At 45.1% G+C, this 27143-nt stretch overlaps 1 protein-coding gene and 1 long non-coding RNA gene across 3 annotated transcripts in view; both read left to right on the plus strand.

Annotated features, from left to right (window-relative positions):
• The window catches only part of LOC143924665 (cytochrome P450 2K1-like), a 47460-nt gene extending 25715 nt beyond the window's left edge, over window positions 1-21745 (plus strand). For both annotated transcript variants that reach the window (XM_077449068.1, XM_077449069.1), the window contains 3 exons: window positions 8462-8649; window positions 10701-10842; window positions 21425-21745. In XM_077449068.1, coding sequence (XP_077305194.1) covers window positions 8462-8649; window positions 10701-10842; window positions 21425-21612 — 518 coding nt within the window. In that variant the 3' untranslated portion in view covers window positions 21613-21745. The remainder of the gene's footprint in view (window positions 1-8461; window positions 8650-10700; window positions 10843-21424) is intronic.
• On the plus strand, window positions 10849-21417 carry LOC143924666 (uncharacterized). The gene is made up of 3 exons (XR_013261906.1): window positions 10849-17213; window positions 17283-19659; window positions 20062-21417. It is a non-coding gene; the product is annotated as an uncharacterized LOC143924666 (long non-coding RNA).
• Window positions 21746-27143: the final 5398 nt, after the last annotated feature.

A 27143-nucleotide genomic window follows, 5' to 3' on the forward strand; every position in this document is an offset into this window, starting at 1 on the left:
CACAGTGAATAAATCTGGTACTGGTGGTGGACTGGTATGAATTTTAGGGGCCACCATCGTTAAAAAAAAAAAAAAAAGTTATTACAAAAACGTACTCCTTTGTTTACATTTACCTGTCAGCTGGGGATTTGGGGCAGGCTGAGCAGGAAATATCACTAGTTGCTAAGGAGCTGGCAGCCGCTGGCTCCTAACAACTGTTTTAACATGGGGGAACTGCATGCTGATAGATCTGTGTTGTTTCCCATGTAGGTTAGCATCACCCTCATAGCTAGAGGCTAATCTACTCTCCACAAGCTCTTCTTGCACTGCACACTTTATGGTGCCCATCCTGAAGGCAAAGAGTGGAGCCACCACATTACATGGTACCATGCCCAATCTCTAAGAGGGTTCTGTTCTACAGTGGGCCATAACATAGGAACCCAGCCACTTGGTAGGGTGCACAAAGTACCAAGTACCCCCCCCCCCCACCTACGGAACCTATGTCACCAGCTACCACTGCTCTCTCTGCTTAACTGACTGCTTCTCATTTTTAGCCACTCCTTATTCCCTAGTGTAGCTCTACCCCCTCAGGAGCCGCTGGATACAGTATTTTGGGAACTGTTCGCTTCTGATCCCTGGTTGAGTCACAACCCCTGCTGACACCACTGTAATACTTTAGTCAGATGTCATCCTGTTGATCACACAAAGGATAAATACACAATTTTTGATGAACAATTATTCAGTTTATATGAAGGTCAGATTATCAGTAGTATAAGGAAGAAAAATCAACATCTCATGTACACAGGCGAGAACCACATATAAGAAATTAGCAATATAACACAGAATAGTGCCACTTTAAGTAGACCCAATCGTCCTGCAGGAGTTTAAACGTTAGCTGTCCCACCGAGAGGATTTCCCCAAGTGAGCGGAAAAGAAAAGAGCAAGAGACATCAGGCTATCTTGTTTGTGGGCTCTAAGTAATAAGAGTCAGGGTTTAACTCTCTGATGATTTTGATAAGAAATATTTTATCAAGAACCTATCACAAATATGGGAAGGACTCTTCTGCTGGCTTGATGGTGCCCTTACATAGGTGCACAGTAGAGGTGTTATCTCCTTGGGTGAGAAATGGCATGTCGCTAGAGATAGTGAAATAGAAAGCAGACTTCCCCTTTAATAGCTGGCGACAACCCTGGGGAGTCATTTTAAAGACATCAGATGAATTTAGAGGATGCTTAACCTGGAAAGGGGGTGGGAATAGAATTTAGCGGAAATGTGTCTTTTCAAAGTAGAACTATAGGCAAAACTTTTTTATTTAATTTTGGATAGTGGGATAAGGGAGGGTTAGGACCCCTGTCAATTTTTTTTTCGCCATCTGTGTCCAATTGCAGAGATTTCCGTTTTTCCCTGTCCCATAGCCAAACAGGAAGTGAGAAGTACTTTTCTGGGGACAACCCAAATTTTTGTGATTTTCTTTTGCTTTCACTTTCAATGATAATGGTAAACAGAACAATGGGGGCACAGACAGCAATAAAAGTTTTGCCTTTAGTTGTAATTTAAGTGCAGAACTGGGATTGTGAAACTTGTTCCTTCCTGAGGTAGAAAAGGCATGAAAGGGAATGCCTACAGAATTCCTGCCTGTCAGGGAAGCAGAAGCATTAACCACTTCGCATCCAGGCCAATTCTGACATTTCTCTCCTACATGTAAAATTCATCATTTTTTTGCTAGAAAATTACATAGAACCCCCAAACATTATACATGTTTTTTTTAGCAAAGACCCTAGAGAATACAATGGCGGTTGTTGCAACTTTTTATCTCGCACGGTATTTGCACAGCAATTTTTCGAATGCGTTTTTTTCAGAAAAAAAACAGTTTCATGCTTAAAAAAAAAAAAACGTAAAGTTAGCCCAATTTTTTTACATAATGTGATAGATGAAGATACGCCGAGTAAATAGATACCCAACATATCAGGCTTCAAAATTGCACACGCTCATGGAATGGCGCCAAACTTTGGTATTTAAAATCCCCATAGGCGACGCTTTAAATTTTTTTACTGGTTACATGTTTTGCACTCACCAATGGAAGCAGTGAGTCGGTAGAATCACCGGAGGGCGACGGGAGGGGGGGGGTCCCCTTCCGCCTCCCGTAAGAACGGTCAAGCGTCGAAACAGCCGCTATGATTGTTCCTATGATGCAGGGAATCGCCGGCTGAAAACGTTGATATCTGAATGATTTCTGTGGCCTCAGGCATCATTCACATATACCCCCGGAAAGTCAAGGACGTCCCTGGACGTACCTTGGGCGGGAAGTGGTTAATGCCGATATCCTGCATGCAATGGATTAATAAGCAGTTAATGGAGATAGGCCGCAGCACTGAGTGGGTGTCTCTATGTGGCAGTTTGTACTGTAGGTTATCCTGAGCTTATGTAACTGGCAACAACATATAAGCTGATAACATAAGGTGATGTGGTATGGGTTAGGAGCCCTCTCACCCAGTACTTCAATGTAGCTGGATGAAGTGATGACCTTCCAGGTTGAGTGGGGCCCCCTTTCTCTCTGTCTTCCAGCAAATAAAGTGGTGCCGATGGTGATGATCTGATCCGTTTACCTGCAGGATCGGCTATCCTTCCTCTCAGTGTGATCAACGATCTGGAATCTCCTTTTCAGCTCTCTGGCCCTATCTGATCCGGCCTATGTCCTCCTGGATCTGAACCTCCTTCACTAACATGTCTTGATAATAAACCAGTTTCCTCCTTTCTCCCCCAAATGTTCCAGACCTTTTTAAAGGCTCCTGCCCCTTTGCTCGCTCACTTGATCTGTAGTTCAGTTACAGCTTATCTGAGTGAAGAAAACCTGCTTGCATCATATAGGTCCCAACTTTCTTAGCATTGATATACTAGATCCTGTAATAGCTAAACCGTAGAACACGCCATCTTGTGGCCATTTAGTTTCCTGCAACCAGTAACAATGCAGTGTGTTACATTAACATCAAGGCTTTTCTTCTAATGGTACACCTAATTCATTAGCTCATTAATACACTGTGAAAGCACACTCTCATGCACTCCTTGAAAGTAAATCAGACCAGACATCTTCTCGTCAATGGTTTCCAAAGGGATACATTTAGTGTAACATAAAAGATAGTCTGTCAGGTCACCTGAGTCCAGGTGACAGGTGCACCCCACTAGGGTCAGGAGTGGACAACATGGTAGTGGACCCTATGGCTGACTGAGGATGGAGATGTAGGTGATTCAGGAGAGCAGGTATTCTGCAGAACCAACACGGATTACACTGGGAGCTTGAGCATGAGATTTCCCAGGGCGTGGAATCTAAGAGCCAGCGGGTGTTCACCAGAGGCCCCTAGTGGTGGGGATGGATTTAGCTGCAATCTGGCTCCAGGTCACAACCTCCAGGGCCTCCCAGCTCATGCTCACGGTAGACTATAGGAAGGTAGAGAGGAAGCAGCAGACTGCGACAACAAAGGATAGTCAGGAGAACAAGCAGGTAAGGATAGTCAAGGAACATGCCAAGGTCGGGATATGAAGTAGACAAGGACAGTCAAGAACAAGCCAAGATCGGTAACTAGAAGCAGACGTAAACACACAGCAAGGCACACACAAAAGCCAAACACACAATATTGATTATCAGGGCTGGCTTGCAGCGCACAGGTTAATATAGTGTTCCCTGATAGGGGCTGGGGTGGAGCCATGCTCTGGGGAGAGATTACTTAAGCAGCCAGGTGAAGTCTCTTAAAGCAAAGGTTCATACAAAAACTGAAGCTCCGCTTTTCGGAACAATCCCCCCCTCCGGTGTCACATTTGCATCTAAGACAGGTATTTGCACCCGCGTCCGGGCATAGACTCCCACGGGAGTCTATGCCTCTTCCTGTCCCACCGCGCTGTCTGCTGGGACACACACGGATCCCAGAGACAGGGCGGACCATTCTCATTGTACTGCACGACTCGCGCATGCGCAGTAGGGAACTGGGAAGTGAAGCTGCAAGGCTTAATTTCCTGATTCCCATTCGAAAGATGGTGACGGCAGCATCCGAGGACCGAGGGACGGTTCGGCCCCGGGTGCAGCCATCGCTGGAACCTAGGACAGGTGAGTGTCCTTATTTTAAAAGTCAGCAGCTGCAGTATTTGTAGCTGCTGACTTTTAAAAAAAAAATTAATGGGACTCCCTCTTTAAGCTGAACACATGGGGAGGTAAGCTGACAGACAAACATTACTGCAGATCCATGACATAGTCCACACATTTCCATTCTGACCTTTAAAATGCTGTACAGGCTATGGTTGTAATATTTCCAGCAGAACATGCGTTAATTCAATGCAACATTCAGTTACAGAACACTTTTCCATCTTCCCTTCCTTATGTAAGTGTTGTGATTTGCTATGGTGCTCACAACTTTTAATGCATTAATGTCCCTACAAGAGGAAATATATCCCTACAAGATTGGTCCTCCAGCCCATACCAGGGTCTCTATGTGAGGTAATTCCAGGGATACGCTCCCGATCACATCTTACATATATGGTCCTCACTGCTCACTCTCCATAGCTGTGTGACCATGAGGTCTGATCTCCTGCATTTATCATCTCCCAGAAGACAGGAAATTACACATTTAGGGGAAGGCACAGCGCACACTATTAACCCCTGAGACACAAAACATTAACATTCAAGCACCTGCTTGCAACTGGCCTGAGTGGGGAACACAGAATTTCTGGCAGGATCGACAGGATGTTATCCTTTCTGTACATGCAGAAAATGTGCATAGCCTGAAAAAAAGAAAACAAATCCTTCCACCACATCTAAGGACTAGTAAGCTGCAATATATTTCTTTTTTGATCTTGGGTTTAGATGTATTTTAAAGTGCATTTTTGTTCAGCGTTTCACAGTAGCTATCTACTGATTTATAGAGAAATTGAAATATACATTAAGCTATACATATTTAGGTCTCATTGTTTTGACATGTGGTTTTCACCAAATGTATTCTCTGCTTATGCATTTTCATTATATGCTGGTTCCCAAAGAGTGTTCACTCATGAGCCAGTGGTCATAAAGGTGACATCATGCAAAGCTTCCACCACAAGTAGCGCTAGCATCTCACCTCATGACATGGGCCCCTGACTTAACAGACGGGTCAAATGTGCTTTCCCATAAAGGGTCAAACACCAAGAGTCTTTATAGGTCCTTATACCTCACGGAGTAGGATACCTATCGGGTGGCACTGACATAAACTGATATACTGGCATATACCAAACAATCCTGTTTTCCTCAATGTGGGCACTGGAACTCTAAATAAATATGGTACTTGGAACAAAGGGAGATATATAGTGCTCTCTGCTACAAACTTTTTTACTTTTAAAAGCAAGAATAATAACTAGGTTTTAGTGCCATGTTTGCAAGTTTTTATTCTTGCTTTTAAAATTAAACAAGTTTGTAGCAGAGAGCACTATATAGTTCCCTTTGTTCCATGTACCATATTTATTTGGAGTCAGGGGTCCACTTCATGAGGTGAGCTGCTAGTGCTATCTGTGGTGGGGGCTTCGCACAATGTTGCCTTTATGACCATTGGCTCACGAGTGAACAATCTTTAGGAACCTGCTTATGAACTTTTATATGAACTTGATAGAATTTCTTTAATATTTTTAAAAGTTTAGTGTTTCGCTTCTACTGTTTAACCACTTCAGCCCCGAAAGATTTGGCTGCTGAATGACCGGGCCATTTATTTCGCTTCAACACTGCGCCGCTTTAACTGACAATTGTGCGGTCATTCAACGCTGTACCCACACAAAATTTATGACCTTTTTGTCCCACAAATAGAGCTTTATTTTGGTGGTATTTGATTGCCTCTGTGGTTTTTATTTTTTGCGCTATAAACAAAAAAAGAGCGACAAAAATACAATATTTTGTACTTTTTGCTATAATAAATATCCCCATTTTTTTTTTTAAAAAAGCACACTTGTTCTCAATTTAGGTCAATATGTATTCTTCTACATATTTTTGGTAAAAAAAATCGCAATAAGCGTATATTGATTGGTTTGCAAAGTTATAGCTACAAAATAGGGGATAAATTTATAGCATTTTTATTTTTATTTTTTATTTTTTTACCAGTAATCGGGGCAAACTGCGATTTTTATCATGACTGTGACATTATGGCGGACACATCAGACAATTTTGACACATTTTTGGGACCATTGGTATTTATACAGCGATCACTGCTATAAAAATGCATTGATTACTATAAAAATGTAACTGGCAGTGAAGGGGTTAACACTAGGGAGAGATAAAGGGGTTAACTGTATTCCCTGGGAGGTGATTCTAACTGTAGGGGGAGGGGACTGACTAGAGGAAGTGACGGATCGTGGTTCCTAGCTAATAGGGACACATGATCTGTCATTCCTCTCAGAACAGAACCGAGATTTGTGTGTTTACACACACATTCAGTGTTGTGTCCCTCATGCTCGCGATTGCTCGTGGCCAGCGGTCATCAAGACCGTCAGCCATGAGCATAGGCACCCCCCTTGTGCAGCAGGCGCATGCATGCGCCTGCTATCCCGATCCCACGAGCCGACGTATAGCTGTGACAGTTTGCGGGATCGTGCCGACCTGCCACGGTAAAATGACAGTAGCTGGTCGACAAGGGGTTAATATCTATGCTGGGATTTGATTTGTTGACCCTTTGTGTTTAGCTGCTCATAATTAGCATTATTCATTTGCGCTGATTGACCCCTTTATTATTTTCATGATATGATCTGTTTGAATTGTGAGGGTTTGTTATAATTTTATGTGGACACACAGAGAAACACACTTAAACAGAGCTAACCTTGCGCCAATACCCTAAATGTTGAATTATAAAGAACACAGGATAAATACCTAGTATATTTAACAAAGAAGGTGGAATTCCAGAGGTTAGGAATATCAAGGTTATAAAGTAGTCACTGGCTGACACAAACAATACATGCAAGGTTGCCTTCTCACTATGGACTGGGAATCCAAAAGCTGCAAGAGAAGAGCAGTGGGGATGACAGAATGGTGGGGGGTGACAGACGAAGGCCAGTGGTGAATGCATTCCGAGACAGTCCAATGGTGGCTGTGGCCAGAGGGAGATGTATAGACTGGCAATCCTGGGAGAGCCTACAGAGCAAGGGATCTGTCCAGGTAGAGCCGATGCCAGAGAGACCAGGGACCGCCAATGTGATATGTCCAAATTTGGGAGAGAAAGTTCCTCCAGCCGGTGTGAATGAGCTGTCAGCTCAACAATCATATAAACAGAACCAAGGGAAATAATATCCAGAAAAATTGCAAAATGTATTAAAAGTAATTTATTGTAAAACATAAGATGACCATTAATGACATCAAAATAGTACAAAAATCATACACAAAGACAAACACACACACAGACAGAGCATCAGACACCAGAAAAACAACCAAACAACCAGTGGGGCATTCTACATTAGTGCAATGGGAAGGAACGGCACCACCAGGCAAGGCAGACCTATGGGATAGCATAAAAGCAACGGCCGTTGCAAAAAATCCAAAGGACACTGATCCATGACTGGAGTAAATGCTGCTATTGTGGAACAATACTGCGGATGTGAGAAACAGAGGGCTAAGGTCTCAGATAAGTGAACGCGGACAGCGTGGAATCGAATGAACTGTAAATGACCTGAAAATCATATGGGGCTGCTGAGGCCTATCAGGTACTCATTGAGGAAACAAATAGATGAATGAATGTTTCCATATGGCTACACAGTATCAGTGCAACTGTTCAATTACTAAATATGGTGTGTGAATGCGTAACTCACTGTCAGCAGGAGACTGAAGGCAGCAATGTGCAGTGAAGGCTGTAACAGCTGATCAAAGCTCCCGTAGTCTCTCCTTGTGGCTAAGTATCGGCTCACTGGACTCCTGAGAGAATTACTCGAGGGGTATAAGAAGCAAGGGGATACAGCTGGATAGTGCTAGCTTCCTGCTACTGCTGCACAAGAGCACCGAGTACCATGTCCCGTGTTCCTGGAGCACAATCCATGCTTGAAATGGTGTCTGACGTTAAGGGAGATGACGTCAACGCATTTCGCTGGGAACCCCCAGCTTCGACAATCGTGGTAGCCAACGGAGACGTGTTTCAGATGGCAAGCCATGCCTCCTTCATTAGCCTCATTGGACTGTCCTGGAATACATCCACCACTGGCCTTTGTTTGTCACCCCCACCACTCTATGAGTGCAATTGTTGTTTATACATTCATATTTTTTAATAAACTATGCCATACAATGCCTGTTTGGCTCCTCTCTTTCCTTACTCTCTTCTCTTGTTATAACTTTATGTCTGTGTTCAAATAAAGTGCATGATATGGATGGTCCTGCTCAATCCACGGCCTTCTGTGCTCCCCTCTTCACACTAGGATTATCAGTCTAGATGTGGTTATGATTGTGTTCACATATTGTGGAGATTCTGACGTAATGTACTTACTCTTGTTTTATAGAAAAGGTACAAGAGGAAATCAGGTCACATATTAAACAAGGTCAGATGCCTACTGTGGATGATCGGAGGAATATGCCTTATACTGAAGCAGTAATACATGAAATTCAGAGGTTTGCTAATATTGTGCCTCTGAATTTGTCACACACAACTCCAAGTGATGTGTATTTTCGGGGATACTGCATTCCAAAGGTGAGTTAAAGAAATTCCTTCTATTTTACATTCCATTCAAAAAAAATTGCAAGCTGTGGTATGGGTACTTTGGTTAACACTGCAGAGAACTTCGTGTTTGGAGGAGAAGCCAGTCTTTTTTTAAAAGACTCGCTTGGCTTTTTCCAGTTTTCCTTTTTCAGAAAATAGCGTATGTATCCAAGGGGCCACAGCATATAGTAATAATCTGTGTAATAAACTATGCAGCTTTTGAAAAATGTTCATTACCTTATTGTCATACCTGTATGCCATTTGGGCCCCTCTTGAAGCCTGGGTGAACGATTTCAGTTAAAGATCCCTACATCCTGCTATGTTGCTAGAACATGAAAACTACTGGGTACTTACTGAATTATGGGTGAGAAAACCAACATTTTTTTTTTTATCTTAACAACAAGCAAGGACTTAGGGATTTCTAATTAGGGTTTTTTTTCTTGCAAGGCTCCCAGGAAGCCAAAAATGAACTGCAGGTATGACAATAAATAAATGAACATTTTACAAAAGGTTAACTTAGCCTTTAAAGCTGCACTGTAAGTAAAAAAAATGTGAACAGATGGGTTTTATTAATGTAGAAAAGACATGCTATTACTCTCCTGCATTTCATTTTCTTACCTGCCTGTCTGCGCTGTATATTGAGCTGCTCAAACACAGCTCAGTGTACAATTTAGGCATCAACTGAAATGATTAAACTTCTGCAAATGCGCAAGAGTAATGACATCTTGGTCCTGCTAATAAAAATGGCCAAAATTCGGGACCCTGAAGAAGACTGGCCAAAGATATCAGCATCTGGTGACTGCCGCTCTGGAGTGGAGGTGATTATAGGTGATTAAGTCAGAAACAAATCCTCAAATTGCTTAGTCAAGTACAGACACAAAGATGGCCTTCATAAATCACATTACCTCATTCCAGTCACAGCACCAATGTCAAACACGGGCCTGTGTGATTAAACCTATTAGCAGTATATTGTTTAAGGCAAGACTGTAAATAGTCAACATAAAATTTCTATGCCATACAACCTCTAGCAGACTCCCTATGACGCGTACACACGACCGGACTTTGAATGAATCCGTCGGACAATTAGATCGTGTGTGGGCTCCATTGGACCTTTGCTGTCCAAAAATCTGATGGACTTTAGAAATAGAACATGTTTCAAATTTTTCCGCCGGAACTTCGCCAGAACCGGTTCCTATGGAGAAATCCGCTCGTCTGTATGCTAGTTCGATGGACGAAAACCGATGCTAGGGCAGCTATTGGCTATGAACTTCCTTATTCTAGTCCGGTTGTACGTCATCACGTTCAAATCCGTCGGAGTTTGGTGCGATTGTGTGGGGCCAAGTCCGTTCATTGAGAAAGTCCTTCGGAAATCTGCCGAAAGTCCATCAGGAAGACCGTCAGACCTAGTCTGCCAGAAAGTCCGGTCGTGTGTACGCGACATTAAAGGAATTCACAGAACCAAAACCTACACATAATTTATAAATCCTGTTATGACAGTGCTATATTCATACTAAGAGTCTATCAAAATGTGTTAGAAAATACCGCTCACATAGACCAAACAAACCTACCGTATATTATGATGTACAGAAAGTTAATGGGATAAATTACCCTTTGTAAAAAGCCCTACATAAAATCCATATGACATATAATCTCTTTCAAATTGTAATCTTTTTGTCTTATCTGCATGTCAGCTAGGGAACTAGCTTTTTCAATGTGAGAGGTCAGCAATGATAGCCTACTTATTTTCTCAATGCAGGATTCCTTTAAATCACGATTCAGAGTGTTCATTGCCTTAGACACATGTAAATGATGCTGCCATTTTATAAAGACTCTACTTGCTTTTGTCACCATCCAATTAATTACTATTATAAAAGTGCTCTGTCCTCCAGTCCAAACAATAATTGAGCTTATTTGCTTATTTGGCATTATCTTGGCAATTATGTAACTAAAAGTACCGTAATCTCCTCCAGAAATAGCTTCTTAATCACTGAGTCCAACTGTGTTTTATTATCAAGCATTGTACAATGTACGTTTTATTTTAGGGTACAGAGGTCATTCCTTTCCTTACATCTGTTTTGTATGACAAGACACAATGGAAGACTCCTTATGAATTTAACCCAAATCACTTTTTGGATGCTAACGGGAAGTTTGTAAAACGAGATGCATTTATGCCCTTCTCTGCAGGTAGGTCACTATTTTTACATGATATTTCTTCTCATTCAGGCCCTCTCTGCAGACAGTAATAGCTGATTTTGGGAGCTGGAAACTCCAAATTGAGGTGGGGATAAAACCTCTTTACTACAAGCCAACCTGAGACAGCCCCCTGCCCTTGTGTTTATGGCTGCTCTTGTTGGCTACATACAGCATTCAGAGAATGTTTTGCATTGGTCAGTTTTGAGTACAGGCTGTATAAAGCACATGTTATGGGTAAAAAGCACCTATTGCAAATTTATTCAGGCAGAACATAATCAGCCTACTACTTGATTGTAATTGGTTCTTAAACAAAAATGATCTTTTGAAGCTATTCTGACAGGAGCATATCAATGTTATCAAAGGCCTTGATACTGTGAGGATATAACAACGTTAAGATGCCTACATGCAGGTCTATCCCAACAGTTATGGACAAATAAGAAAACACTTTCTTTACAAACAATCAGTTGTGCTGGATTCTTCTGGGTGAGCATCTTTTTATTTTTAAGGAAAACAATACCAGCATGCATCTTTAACTTTACCCCCTCCCTCCTCCATAGGGATAAACATACACTCTTGGATGATCCAAACATAATTTTTTTTAACATTTAATGAGGTAGGGAGTCCTCTGTGTCACCAGAAAAATGTTAGCCCTAAAAAAGGCTGGGGTGCAGGTTTTGAAGAACTGCCTAGTATTCACCAAAGCACACTGCAAGGGATGATGGGTTTTGCTCTGGACTGCTGCCAGGTTTCAGCCCTCAGTTACAGAATAGAAACATCTGACAAAATGCAAAAAAGTGTGGTACAAAATCATCAGCCAAGGTTTTGGTCACACAGGTAAAAGGGCAGGCGTCATGAACAGGTGTGACCAGATTGTGTGGACTGCAAAGAGGAAACCAAAACACATGTAAAGTGAATAAGAATAATTTTTATTTAAGATAAGTGATATAAATAAGTAAACACCTCAAATACAAATAGTGCTCAACCAACCATCAGAAACCCACAGACAACAGATAATATATACAGCTGAAGGGAAGTACCGAAATCAAACACGTTAACCAGGCCAGGGTCATACACAGGGGATCAGCAAATGGACAGGAGAGGGAAATAATGGATGGGATCAGACTTGCAAGAGAACAGGAACACAGGAGGGACAGGATCAGAATGGGATCAGGTACAGGCTCAGGTTACAGGGTTCTGGATACAGGTCACAGTTACAGGTCAGGGCACAAGGAAGAAAGATACCAAGGCAAGCATGTGAGGGCTTGCTGGTTATTTATGGGACTGCCAGTGATTGTCCTCATGTAACACCTGAGCACAGGGAGTGTTGTCTGCTCCAAACTGCCAGGATCCATCCGCTGGTGGACATCAGTACTGAGGCCGAATGATGACATAACACCAGCAGGGAAAGACTCTCCTGACAGTTCCAAACTGCCAGGAGACACCTGCTGGTGGACCTTAGTACTGCACACCAAATGATAGATCTTACCAGCGGATGGACCCTTTCCTGACAATACCCCCCCTTAAAGGAGCGGCCTCTGGACGCTCCAACTAGTTTTAATTGTCCATAGTCTATGGAATCAAGCAGAACGGTGGAAGAGAGTACTTCAGGCTGGACATCAGGCACATCCGGGCAGACAGTGGCCGCATCCAGGCAGACAGCAGCAGGCACAGGCGCTGGCACAACAGGTAGAAAAGCAGGTACTGGCACAACAGGCTGAGCAACAGGTACATCGGACTGGACAGTAGTCACTGGAGCGTCAGACTGGAACATGGACACTGGGATGTCAGGCTGAGCAGCAGGCACTGGGACCTCAAACTGGACAGTGGGCACAGGCATTGGCACATCAGGCTGGGCAGTGGACAGGAACACATCAGGCTGGGCAGCAGACAGGAACACATCAGGCTGCGCAGCGGACAGGAGCATATCAGGTTGGGCAGCGGATAGGAGCGCATCAGGCTGGGCAGCGGACAGGAGCACATCAGGCTGGGCAGCAGACAGGAGCACATCAGGCTGGGCAGCGGACAGGAGCACATCAGGCTGGGCAGCGGACAGGAACACATCAGGCTGGGCAGCGGACAGGAACACATCAGGCTGGGCAGCGGACAGTGGCACATCAGGCTGGGCAGCGGACAGTGGCACATCAGGCTGGGCAGCACACAGAGGCACATCAGGCTGGGCAGCAGACAGTAGCACATCAGGCTGGGCAGCAGACAGAGGCCCATCAGGCTGGGCAGCAGACAGAGGCACATCAGGCTGAGCAGCAGACAGAGGCACATCAGGCTGGGCAGCAGACAGTGGCACATCAGGCTGGGCAGCGGACAGGAACACATCAGGCTGGGCAGCAGACAGTGGCACATCAGGCTGGACAGCAGACAGGAATACATCAGGCTGGGTGGCAGACAGGGGCACATCAGGCTGGGCAGCAGACAGTGGCACATTAGGCTGGATAGCAGACAGTGGCACATCAGGCTGGACAGCAGACAGTGGCACATCAGGCTGGACAGCAGACAGAGGTACATAAGGCTGGGCAGCACACAGAGGTAAATCAGGCTGGGCAGCACACAGAGGCACATCAGGCTGCGCAGCGGACAGGAGTGCATCAGGTTGGGCAGCGGACAGGAGCACATCAGGCTGGGCAGCGGACAGGAGCACATCAGGCTAGGCAGCGGACAGGAGCACATCAGGCAGGGCAGCGGACAGGAGCACATCAGGCTGGGCAGCGGACAGGAGCACATAAAGCTGGGCAGCGGACAGGAACACATCAGGCTGGGCAGCGGACAGGAGCACATCAGGCTGGGCAGCGGACAGTGGCACATCAGGTTGGGCAGCACACAGAGGCACATCAGGTTGGGGAGCAGACAGTGGCACATCAGGCTGGGCAGTAGACAGAGGCACATCAGGCTGGGCAGCAGACATAGGCACATCAGGCTGAGCAGCAGACAGAGGCACATCAGGCTGGGCAGCAGACAGTGGCACATCAGGCTGGGCAGCGGACAGGAACACATCAGGCTGGGCAGCAGACAGTAGCACATCAGGCTGGGCAGCGGACAGGAACACATCAGGCTGGGCAGCAGACAGTAGCACATCAGGCTGGACAGCAGACAGGAATACATCAGGCTGGGTGGCAGACAAGGGCACATCAGGCTGGGCAGCAGACAGAGGTACATCAGGCTGGGCAGCACACAGAGGCACATCAGGCTGGGCAGCGGACTGTGGCACATCAGGCTGGGAAGCAGACAGTGGCACATCAGGCTAGGCAGCAGACAGTGGCACATCAGGCTGGGCAGCGGACAGGAACACATCAGGCTGGGCAGCAGACAGTGGCACATCGGGCTGGGAAGCAGACAGTGGCACATCAGGCTGGGCAGCAGACAGTGGCACATCAGGCTGGGCGGCAGACAGTGGCACATCAGGCTGGGCGGCAGACAGTGGCACATCAGGCTGGGCAGCAGACAATGGCACATCAGGCTGGGCAGCAGACAGAGGTACATCAGGCTGGGCAGCGGACAATGGCACATCAGGCTGGGTAATGTATCACTTTTGTAGATCCTATGAGTACTTATTTATCTAGGTAAAGACACATGCTATGTGGATATTATATAGATATGGTCACAATAGATATATGTAATTTGTAACAATGACTGGTATCTTTAAAACAATTCTTAGTTCTAATTTGCTCCATCAAAATATTACATTTTTTGCCTTATGACAGAATTATCATTGGGTCAGTGGACACTGAAATCATAACTGTATTTATGACCTGGAATATAATATGTAATTAGAATGACTTATAATCATACATATTTTGAAATACAACTGGGTAGACAGAATTCAAATGTCTTCCTGAAGTGTTTGAAATGAGCCTTGGACAGACTCAATGAATAATTAGATAGAGTTTAGCTGTATATACAATTCTTAGCATCTTAATAATGGATTCCGTTAGAGATGGGTGATTTCTCTTTGAGAAAAATCCAGTTAAGTATATGTGTCAACTTTTATTGCGACATTAGGCCTCTTTATCTACCCACCCAAACATAATATCAACAAAATATCTTTGGTTTCTGTTTTCACAATTTGTTCATTTGTATTATTTAGTGTGTTGTACATTGAAAGTTGGGAAATAATGAAGTAATGGTGACCCTTAGTTCACCCCTCCCCCCCCATACTTGGGGCTCATGATCAAAAAATTTTAAAAGACATTATTTATTTTCCTTGCAAAAGGTCTAACAGTATAGATCCATCAGATCTCAAGCCCTGGTGTGACTACCCTCCAACTAGGAACAAAACCACCTATCACCCTAAAAAGGGTTAGTTTTTGGATTTCTATTGTGACATAGAGCATAGTGTTTTGAGACACTATGCTTGGGGAACCCCCTTTTAATGTTGGCGATGTCTTCGTTGACCCAAGTTTTTGAAGGTATGCATCGCGCGGCCCACGTATTGAAGGCCACATGGACATTGGATCAAATATACTACTTTCTTAGTGGTACATGTTATAAATGACTTAATATCAAAGGATCTGGAGGTACACCTAGGGGTGAATTTTTTGTTTTTCAAAATATGTATTAATTGTGTTGTAATTATGCTTTTGTGCCACAAGATGGCGCACATTCCCTCTTTGTTCCTTGTTTATTAAATCTATCTATCTATCTATCTATCTATCTATCTATCTATCTATCTATCTATCTATCTATCTATCTATCTATCTATATATATATATATATATATATATATATATATATATATATATATATATACCTATATTTTTATATTATGTGTTTTAAGTAGGTTTTTATGTTAGTGTCTTTTTTAATGAAATTCATAATATTGAGGCATAATATAAACTGAATATTAATTTATCATTGCTGCTAGTGTAGCAGCTAAGTCATCTGGCAATTTTTTCTTCCCGACTTCCGGTTTCTGGCACTGGGGCCTAAAATACAAGGGGATTTTGGTCATCCAGGGTACATAAAGCATGTTTTCCGTCAGTTAGCCATGCCCCTTATGATGATGAAACCTGGAGCTTTGTCGTGTGACGTCATCCGTACCAAAACAAAGTAAAGTGCGGCCATTTTCTTGGTTGGAAATTTTCGTAATTTAGACATCACGCTGTTTTAATCTGGATCCAGTGTTCTGGATCCAGTGTTACTTTAATCTTCAATAAATAAATAAATAAATCTTCCTTGGAAATATATCCATTGGGTATTCACTGCTTCATACCATCTGATCATCCCAGTTTGGAGGGGTTCTAAGCACAGTTTATTAGCTGGTGGATTGGATCCTTTGGGAGCCATTCCTGGGGTATAACTGCCTTTTTGAACACTTGTGTAGCACCCTCTAGTGTGCTAGAAGGATAGTGCATGTTTTTGTGAGAGTAGGTAAATTTCCAGGTTTGGCTGGCAGCCAAACCTGGGTGGGTTTTGATCTGGGTTGGGAGTGACTCAGAGCAGAGCTGGATGACTCACAGGCAGCATCATCAAGACCTCCCACTTCTTTCCAGAATGATCTAGTGTTTTCTCGAAGGGAAGGAGGAGAGGGGAGGTGGAGCTGTCTGGGGTATTCTGGGGAGCCCTGACCAATCCCCAACCTGGATTGGCTGCGGGCAGGCCTCCTTAACCACTTCAATACTTGAATTGAGCTGTCGCACTTTGAATGACAATTGCGCGGTCATGCTACACTGTACCCAAATGAAATTTTTATCATTTTTTTCCCACAAATAGAGCTTTCTTTTGGTGGTATTTGATCACCTCTACGGTTTTTATTTTTTGCGCTACAAATAAAAAAATACCGAAAATTTTGAAAAAAAATATGTTTTTTTTGTTTCAGTTTCAAAACTTTGTAAATAAGTACGTTTTCTCCTACACTGATGGGCACTGATGGGGCTACACTGATGGGCACTGATGGGGCTACACTGATGGGCACCGATAAGGCGGCACTGATGGGCACCAATGATGTGGCACCAATGAAGTGGCACCGATAAGGCCGCACTGATGGGCACCAATGATGTGGCACCGATGAAGTGGCACCGATGAGGTGGCATTGATGGACACTGATAGGCGGCACTGATAGGCGGCACAGATGGGCATGGATGGGCGGCACAGATGGGCATGGATAGGCAGCACAGGTGGGCACTGATAGGCGGCACAGATGGGCATGGATAGGCAGCACAGGTGGGCACTGATAGGCGGCACAGATGGGCATGGATAGGCGGCACAGGTGGGCATGGATAGGCGGCACAGGTGGGCATGGATAGGTGGCACAGGTGGGCATGGGTGGGCACTGATAGGCGGCACAGGTGGGCATGGGTGGGCACTGATAGGCGGCACAGGTGGGCACGGATGGGCACTCATAGGCGGCACAGGTGGGCACTCATAGGCGGCACAGGTGGGCACTCATAGGCGGCACAGGTGGGCACTCATAGGCGGCACAGGTGGGCACTCATAGGCGGCATTGGTGTTATACTGTACTAATGGATGCCAATCAGTGCCAAACAATGCATGCCAATCAGTGATGCCCATTGTGGGCACTGATTGGCATCCATTATGGGCACTGATTGGCATCCATTGTGCTGACTGGCATCCCTGGTGGTCTAGGGAGGATTACCTTTTCCCTGGTGGTCTGATGGCGTCCCTGGTGGTCCAGTGTGGGCATCCTCGGGGGGGCTGTGCTGATAATCGATCAGCACAGACCCCCCCTGTCAGAGGACCAGCCGATCGGCTCTCCTCTACTCGCGTGTGACAGACGCGAGTGAGGAAAAGCCGATCACCGACTCTTCCCATTTACACTGTGATCAGCCGTGATTGGACACGGCTGATCATGTGGTAAAGAGTCTCCGTCGGAGACTCTTTACCGAGATCGTAGTTGCCGGGTGTCAGACTGACACCCCGCAACAACGATCGCCGCGATGCGCGCCCCCGGGGGTGCGCAGCGGCTCATAATCCTGATCACGTCATATGACGTCCGATCAGGATTATGAAACCACTTTGCCACCGTCAATTGCCTATAGGGCGGGTGGCAAGTGGTTAAATACCCAGGGTCAGCCCAGTTGGGGAGGAGTTGTTTGGGTGGAAGCGGGCGAGGGAGTTTTAGGCTGTTGGGGCCTTTGAGGGAGCTCCCCAGTGTGGGGGGTGACCTTGGGCCTGGGGTTCATGTGTGGATAGGACCCTTCTCATGACACATGGAGGTGTCCTGGACAGGTGGCATGGGGCCTGAAGAGGTGGTACTGGGAGCAGTAGCCACATGGACAGCTAGCACTGGGACTACCTACCATTTTGCTACACTAAAGGAGCCAGCATTCCCTACCTGCAAAGGGCATTCACCCCAGCAAGTAATGTGCTGAAGGTGTTGAGGAGAGATAGTCTGCAAGCAAGTGATGTGCTGGAGTTGAAGACTGGAGTTGTATATACCGAAGGGGTATATAGTCTGTCCAATATATATTTTCTGCACTCAGTTTGGGCATCTTATGAGTATCCCCTCCCCATCCAAGTTTATTCCCCTCAATAAAAATACAAAACAAAGTTCAAGGACTGGTTTTCTGCCTGGGGGTGAATGAGAACTGTGTGCCTGGCTGAGCAGGTTGACAGACGGACTACAACACTCAGCAGCCCTCAAGAGGGTACCGCTACACTTGTAAATAGGTAATCAACTCCATCTGGTAAGATGCTGTGTTTGCTTGTGTAGGAGGTAATAGATCTCTCTCTGGGTCACATTTTTATTCGCATTGTTAATTATCACATGTGGACAAAGAATGGACTTTATTTGCACTCTGGTGTGATTTTTTTAAGGAGCGCTACACTTCTTTGTTTTATTTCTGTATATGTTTGCACCCAACAAATTGTGTTAGCAGTTATTTAATACAGTAGATTGAGTCCAAGTGCACAGTTTTTCTATTTTTTACAGATAACCAGGACTGACAGGCAAAATTACAGGGCAGGCAGATAACAAAGTTCATCAAGAAACATGCAGAGGTCATTAACAGGAACCAGCTGCGGGAGCAGTGGGGGCCAATCCATTAGGGCCGCATGGACGCCGCCCCCCCATTCATGCGTCCGGCCCCCTAATCTACATGCAGGGTACCGGATGCATGGATTCCAAAGGGTGAGTGTTTTTTTTTTGAAGCACGCGATTAGAGCCAGAGGCTCTAATAGGCTTCAAAAAAAGGTGGGCTCAGGGCACGAAGCACTGCGCTCCAAGCCCACCCAGTTGAGTGACAATAGTGAATGAATATTCACTTTGACATACTGATCCTCCTCTAGGCCAATCAGGAAGGGGGTTCTGAGACCTGTCACCCAATTGGCTGAAAGGAAAGGCGATCCTATTGGATGCTTAAGAGGAGGAGAGAGCAGACACATGGCGGAAGCTGCCATGTTACAGAGGAGGAGAAGACCCAATGGAGAAGATCAGCTGCCCGTTGCTGCCCGCCTGCAACCTAGACGGGGTAAGTGCTCACGACACCGCCCGTGGGGGGGGTATGGGGCAGGAAGTGCTGGTGACCTGACCGACTGAAAGCAGGGAGCGGGGGGGCACCCCCTAAAAAAAAGCACCAGCTACCACTACGAGGGTGTGTGAGAACATCTAAACACACTGACTCGAAAAGACCTACGGTAGTTTTCCAAAACTTAGAAAGTGGCTGCACAGATTAACATGACTCATGTATGGGACCTAGGTACAAAACAGCAGACTGATCCTGTGAGGACTCTGTAGGATGGACAGCAGCAAACAGTGGCACAGATTATTTCTGAAAGCAATCAACAGTGACAGAATGTTTATGGAAAAATCTTTTGTAAAATAAATCTATCAGCAGTCAGGCCGGGTACACACGGGCGGACTGTTCGCCCAACTTTGTCCGCTGAACAGTGTTTGGGCGGACAGTCCGCTCGTGTGTGGGCTTTCAGCGGACAGTTTCAGCGGACAGTTTGACGAACAAGGTTTTTCGGAATTTCCGCTCGTGTGTAGGCTTGTTCGTCAAACTAAGTTCCGCGCATGCTCAGAAAGGATTTACACGCCGAAAGTTATAATGCAGTGTATAGGACGTCGTATTTTTCGTCCCGTCGTACGTGCCGTTCACGTCATCGCGCACGGTTTCAGCAAACTGTTCGTCCGTCGTGTGTGGCCATGTCCGTCCATGCTAATTTTGAGCGGACTGTTTGCCGAAACTGTTTGACGGACAAAGTTGGGCGAACAGTCCCCGCGTGTGTACGCGGCCTCAGACTGTAGCTGCATCCAACCACCATCATTGGGTAGCTTTAAAATGACTACTGCTTTGATGGAAATTGGGAGACATTGCATGTTATACCTTTGAATTAAGCAACCTTATCCAAGTATGAGTAGATCTTCCTTAGCTGCATGTTATGACAATAAATCACAGCCCATTCTCAAGGACAGGAACCAGACTACTCTTGGCTTTAATATTTTTCTCCATTAAGCTCCTTTCATTTTCTAAAAATAGAAAACAGTGAACACTGCGCTATCCGAAAATAAACTAAAATAAGGAAAACTGCTAACACACCCAAAGAGGATATTTCAAGGTGAAAAACATAAACATTCAATACAAAAGTTTAGCGCAAAAAAACAAAACAAAACGAAGTGACATATCTCATGTGCCACCTATCAAAAATTCAGCGGTGTTCTTTGTGAAAAAAAACATAAAACTAGATGTACACCAGAATTATGTTATGTAAACCAATCATTTAAAATTATGACAAATAAAAATATTTGTATATATAATTGTGTTAATTAGTGAACAAAAAATGAGAATGTTCAATGATCCAAGTAGAAATCAACACAGTCTCTTAGTGTAAGACAATCAAATTCCACGTGTATGGTCGTATTCGCATTCCACCATCCTTGAATATGAAAATCATGCAGACACCACCGTTTGCAATACGAGCTTACCAGATGTATTTGACCCAAACAAATATACATTCGGAGGATCAAACAGGCTTGTTTAGTTTAAATCGATTCACATTCACAAGGTTAGGCTCCCCAGGAAAACTTCAAAAATGATCATTCCACTCATACAGAACAATAGGTTATCTCCCTCTATATGATCCAGCTCAGATTGTTGGATACATGCAATAAGAAAATGGGGCCATATAGCTAAATTCCATTTAAAAAAAGAATTTGTTAATAAAAAATATAGTAACAAACTCACATTTGTACAATGGATCAAGCGCTTTTTCAATAAAAATTTGGCTGCAGTAGAGTCCCGACGCGTTTCGTCCTCATAGACGTCGTCTGGGGTTTCATTTTCTAACATACTACTATTTTGCCTGATGTTGAAGTATTTGTCATGGAAGTCAATAGGATTACTATCAAATATATATATATATATAGTATATTTATAATGAAAATTAAAATGATTTTGCTGTTCTGAATACTTGATAGGTATCTAGTAGAAGGAGACCACTTCACCGTTTGGTTGTTGAAGTATGTTTATTGTTAAAGGCACTTTTCCCCCTCTATGCCATCTATACATTTAGGTCAATTTTTTTAACAGTACTTCCAGACTGCAAAGCACAGCTTTTATCATGCACTCCTCAGTTGACTTTCTTTCTCCTGTTTTTTTTATAGGAAGAAGAGCTTGTGTTGGAGAAAGTTTAGCCAGAATGGAACTTTTCTTGTTTTTTACTGGCCTTCTGCAAACCTTCACTTTCTACCCACCTCCTGGAGTCTCCAGAAAAGATATAAATCTGAAGCCTGGCATTGGTTTCACTTTAGTCCCTTTGCCACACTTAGTATGTGTAAAGCTGAATGACTAATGAAGGATAGCCAAAAGCAACACTTTTGTTTTGTAAACTATACATTTTAGCTGTTACGCTTTGATATGACACTTTTATTACAGGTTTTGTTTAAAGATGCAATATCTCTGAATAAAACTGTTGAGGATCAGTATTTGGCTATCCTGTAATCCATTAGATGAATGTGTCTCTTTCTTAGTAGTAAATATGATATATTTACCTGCAGAGGTTACCTACCACCTTCAGACTAAAGAACTTGAAGAATGTGTACAGGTTATCCAGAGAAGACACTGAATTGTGATCACCTGTCCTGTACCTGGATCTGAGTGACCATTGACACATCTAGAAACATTTTATTGTGCTCTACAAAAGGGAAAATCCCTAAAAAGGAAAAGGTTGATTGGGTAATAAAAAAAAATAGAAAGACAGCAATGCAAGAATATCACAATTTAAAATCAGGCAGCAATAGGCCCTGTCTAAATCACTGACCAGTAAAATATAAGCTTAGCCTTGTTGGCAGTGGGGTCTTTGCTTGTGGTGGAGCACTACCATCCTGTTCTGAAGCTTCTTTTAACACACAGCACAAAGAATTACACTGTCCTATTGTGCTAGAACTCTTTACAACCCTAGGGAACAATTAAATAGGAACAATTACAAGCTATGCTGCTCAACAGGCTTTTGACCAAACTGGCATTATTGTGAAGTCCCCTTGGTCACTGTCTGGTCTTGGATTCACTTTTATACTCAGGGTGGTTTGGCATTAACCACTTTCAGACCGGACCAATTTGCTGGTCAAAGACCAGACCACTTTTTGCGATTCGGCACTGCGTCGCTTTAACTGACAATTGCGCGGTCATGCGACGTGGCTCCCAAACAAAATTGACGTCCTTTTTTTCCCACAAATAGAGCTTTCTTTTGGTGGTATTTGATCTCCCCTGCGGTTTTTATTTTTTGCGCTATAAACAAAAATAGAGCGACAATTTTGAAAAAAACACATTATTTTTTACTTTTTGTTATAATAAATATCCCCCAAAAATATATAAAAAAACTTTTTTTTCCCTCAGTTTAGGCCGATACGTATTCTTCTACATATTTTTGGTAAAAAAAAAAATCGCAATAAGCGATTATTGATTGGTTTGCGCAAAAGTTATAGCGTTTACAAAATAGGGATAGTTTTATAGCATTTTTATTAATAATTTTTTATTATTTTTTTTTTACTAGTAATGGCGGCGATCAGCGATTTTTATTGTGACTGCGACATTGTGGGGGACCCATCGGACATTTTTGACACATTTTTGGGACCATTGTCATTTATACAGTAATCACTGCTATATAAATGCAGTGATTCCTGTGTAAATGACACTGTCAGTGAAGGGGTTAACCAGTGGGTGGCAGTGTAGGGGTTAAGTGTTCCTAGGGGTGTGTTACTAACTATGGGGGGTTGGGCTTTCATTTAGTGAACACTGATCTCTGCTCCAATCACATGGAGCAGAGATCAGTGTCACTAGTTGCTAGGCAGAATGGAGAAATGCTGTTTATAACGGCATTTCTTCATTTGGCCGCTCCGTGGGACGATCGCGGGCATGCCCGCGGCGATCGAGTCCGCGGGTTCCGCGACCGGACTCACGGGGGTCCCGACCAGCGCGGGAGCGCGCCACCGGCGGTGTGCTCCTGATGGCAGGGCGGCAAATTTAAAGGGACGTACATGTACGCCCATTTGCCTGCCCGTGCCATTCTGTCGACGTACATCGTCGTGCGCTGGTCGGCAAGCGGTTAAACATGGTAACGCATTGGACCTTGAGCCTACCTGTTAAGCCTGCATTGGATGGTGATCCTCTCTCTGGGTTCAGCAACCCAGTCTCCAGTAGCACATGGTCCAGTTAGGTACTGGAACAGCAGGAAGACTGGAACAATGGTACACACTGGAAAATGTGGCCTTGGGGTTCTTTAAGCACACTCACCCTAGTTAGGCAACTTGTGGTCCTGGGCTTTTGACTCTGAACATGGCAAACACAAAGGCAGCAGTCCTGTCAGCAACCCTGGGCCCCTGTACACACAAGGTCCTAGGCTGCAGTAAAACTAAGTGCAACTTCCCACTTCCTGCACTTTCCCCCCAGGCTCACTACACTAGCTGAACACTCCTGATGTTCAAAAGGGTCCCCTAGACTCTAGAAACACTTCCTCAAGCAGCCTGCTCTCCATGCAGGTCCCTGAAGATCTGTCTTTTCTACCAACTGCTGGCCACATGAAGATTCTTCCGGCGCAGTGGAATCAGGGTTTGTCTTCCCCATTGTTCATTGTTAGGTGTGGTACAGTCCCCTAATGGCGACAGCAGCAACTAACAATCCAGGGCTGCAGCTGCAGCCAATTGCAGCCGGTCTCTCTGCTCCTTTCCCCATTGCTACAGGTGGGTCCAGCACTTGGTTGTGGCAACAGCTATTCAAAAGTCTCCAAAGTCCTGCTTTCTTGCTGGCCTGTCACTCACCAGTGGAGAGAAAGAATCTACAATTATTTTGCTCTGCTGGGCATCTTATAGGAATCTAGCTGGCATTACAAATCAATAGCTGATTAGAAGATACCGTACAGTTAATAGGTTTTGCTACAATATTTACATTCAGCCCTGAGCTGTTTCCCATAGTACATCAACAATTTGAACGCCTCTCATAGAGATGCATGGCATTTCACATTTTCTTTGACTTTGGGTTTCACAACTGAGCCTTAGTCTGTGTGAAATATACACTATATCACCAAAAATATTGGGATGCCTGCCTTTCCACACACATGAACTTTTATGGCATCCGAGTCTTAGGCCGCGTACACACGGGCGGATTGTCTGCCCAACTTAGTCCGCTGAACCGTGTTTCAGCGGACAATCCGCTGAACCGTGTTTCAGCGGACAATCCGCTCGTGTGTGGGCTTCAGCGGACTTTTTCAGCGGACAGTCTGACGGACTTTGTCTTTCGGAATTTCCGTAATTTTGTCCGCTGAAACTTGGTTTTGTCCGTCCAAACTTGGTTTCAGCGGACAGTCCGCTCGTGTGTAGGCAAGTTGGACGGACTAAGTATGGCGCATGCTCAGAAAGGATTTACACGGCCGAAGGTTGCATTGCAGTGTATTGGACGTCGTTTTTCTAGTCCCGTCGTACGTGCTGTACACGTCATCGCGCAAGTTTTCAGCGGACTGTCTGTTCATCGTGTGTGGTCGAGTCCGTTCATTCAAAATATGGACGGACTGTCTGTCGGATTGTCTGACGAACTTAGTTGGCCAGACAATCCGCCCGTGTGTACGCGGCCTTAGTCTGTAAAGTTCAATATTGAGTTGGCCCACCCTTTACAGCAACATTCATTTTAATTATTCAATGAATGATAATATTTAATTCTCTTAGGCTATAGAGCTAACATTTACTTTGATCAATATTACATAACTATTATTATTCTTTAGAGTTGTGGTTTTACGCTACTCTACGTGTTTGGTGCAGGAACTAGCTCATCAGTAACGGGTATTAAAGTATTCTTATATCTATATTAACCACTTGCCGACCGCCGCACGACGATATACGTCGGCAGAATGGCACGGGCAGGCATATGGGCGTATATATAAGTCCCTGCCTGCCCGCGGGTGGGGGGCCCGATCGGGCCCCCCCCCCGGTGCCTGCGGCGGTCGGCATTCCTTCGAGAGCGATCCGGGATGAGGGGGCGGCCATTCATTCATGGCCACCCCCTCGCGATCGCTCTCGACGAATGGAAATCCTCCGTGACATCACTTCCTCTCCTGTAATGTAAACACAGGAGAGGAAGTGATGTATTCTCTCCTCCGTGTCGGTATTTTTCGTTCCGGCACCGAGGAGAGAGGTTCGGTGAGTTGCACCAACACACCACACATACAGTAGAACATGCCAGGCACACTCACACCCCCCCTTTACCCCCCGATCACCCCCCCAATTACCCCTGCCCCCCCAGTCACAGTGACACCAATTGCTTTTTTTTTTTTTTTTTGCATTTGTGACTGTAATAACTGTTAGGGCAGTTAGGGTTAGCCCCCTTTAGTTCTAATGTGCCCCCCTAACCCCCCCAATAAAGGTTTAACCCCGTGATCACCCCCCGTCGCCAGTGTCACTAAGGCTGGGTTCACATTGCAGCGGTTTATGAGAACGAATGTGATTCGCACCGCACTGCAGTGCAAATCACATCCGATCTCTGTGCGATTCGAGTTCAGCCATTCGCCGCACCCGCCACACCCGCCGCACCCGCCGCAAATTCGCACGGGACCCTTTTTTTGGCCCGCAGCAGAATCGGATCGCATGGGTGTTCACACCATGCGATCCGAGTTTGCAGATCGCACTGCGATATGCGAACTGATCTGGGGGTGTCAGTAACATTTCACTGACACTCCCAGCAGTTCGCATAGGGCAGTGTGAACTGCCGCCGGGAGGCATGCGATGCGGGAACCCGCCGCGGATTCGTGGCGTTCCCGCATCGCTCCAGTGTGAACCCAGCCTAATAAGCGATCATTTTTCTGATCGCTGTATTAGTGTCACAGGTGACGCTAGTTAGGCAGGTAGGTATTTAGGTTCGCCGCAACTTTTTATAGCGCCAGGGACCCCCATATACTACCGCATAAAGCCCCCTGATTGCCCCCTAGTTAACCCTTTCACCAGTGATCACCATATAACTGTTACAGGTGACGCTGGTTGGTTAGTTATTTTTTTATAGTTTCAGGGCACCCGCCATTTATTACCTAATAAAGGTTTAACCCCCTGATCACCCGGCGGGTGTCATTTTGTGACTGTAATAACTGTTAGGGCAGTTAGGGTTAGCCCCCTTTAGTTCTAAGGTACCCCCTAACCCCCCCAATAAAGGTTTAACCCCGTGATCACCCCCCGTCGCCAGTGTCACTAAGGCTGGGTTCACATTGCAGCGGTTTATGAGAACGGATGTGATTCGCACCGCACTGCAGTGCAAATCACATCCGATCTCTGTGCGATTCGAGTTCAGCCATACAGATAGTATGGCTGAATTCGTGTCGCACCCGCCGCACCCGCCGCAAACTCGCACGGGACCCTTTTTTTGGTCCGCAGCAGAATCGGATCGCATGGGTGTTCACACCATGCGATCCGAGTTTGCAGATCGCACTGCGATATGCGAACTGATCTGGGGGTGTCATTAACATTTCACTGACACTCCCAGCAGTTCGCATAGGGCAGTGTGAACTGCCGCCGGGAGGCATGTGATGCGGGAACCCGCCGCGCATTCGTGGCGTTCCCACATCGCTCCAGTGTGAACCCAGCCTAATAAGCGATCGTTTTTCTGATCACTGTATTAGTGTCACAGGTGACGCTAGTTAGGCAGGTAGGTATTTAGGTTCACCGCAGCTTTTTATAGCGCCAGGGACCCCCATATACTACCGCATAAAGCCCCCTGATTGCCCCCTAGTTAACCCTTTCACCAGTGATCACCATATAACTGTTACAGGTGACGCTGGTTGGTTAGTTATTTTTTTTATAGTTTCAGGGCACCCGCCATTTATTACCTAGTCTCACTAGTGTACCCCTA

The sequence above is a fragment of the Lithobates pipiens genome, unplaced genomic scaffold, assembly GCF_037356315.1.
Source record: "Lithobates pipiens isolate NorthernLeopardFrog02 unplaced genomic scaffold, aLitPip1_a1.2 Scaffold_22, whole genome shotgun sequence".
Classification (NCBI taxonomy): Eukaryota; Metazoa; Chordata; class Amphibia; order Anura; family Ranidae; genus Lithobates; species Lithobates pipiens.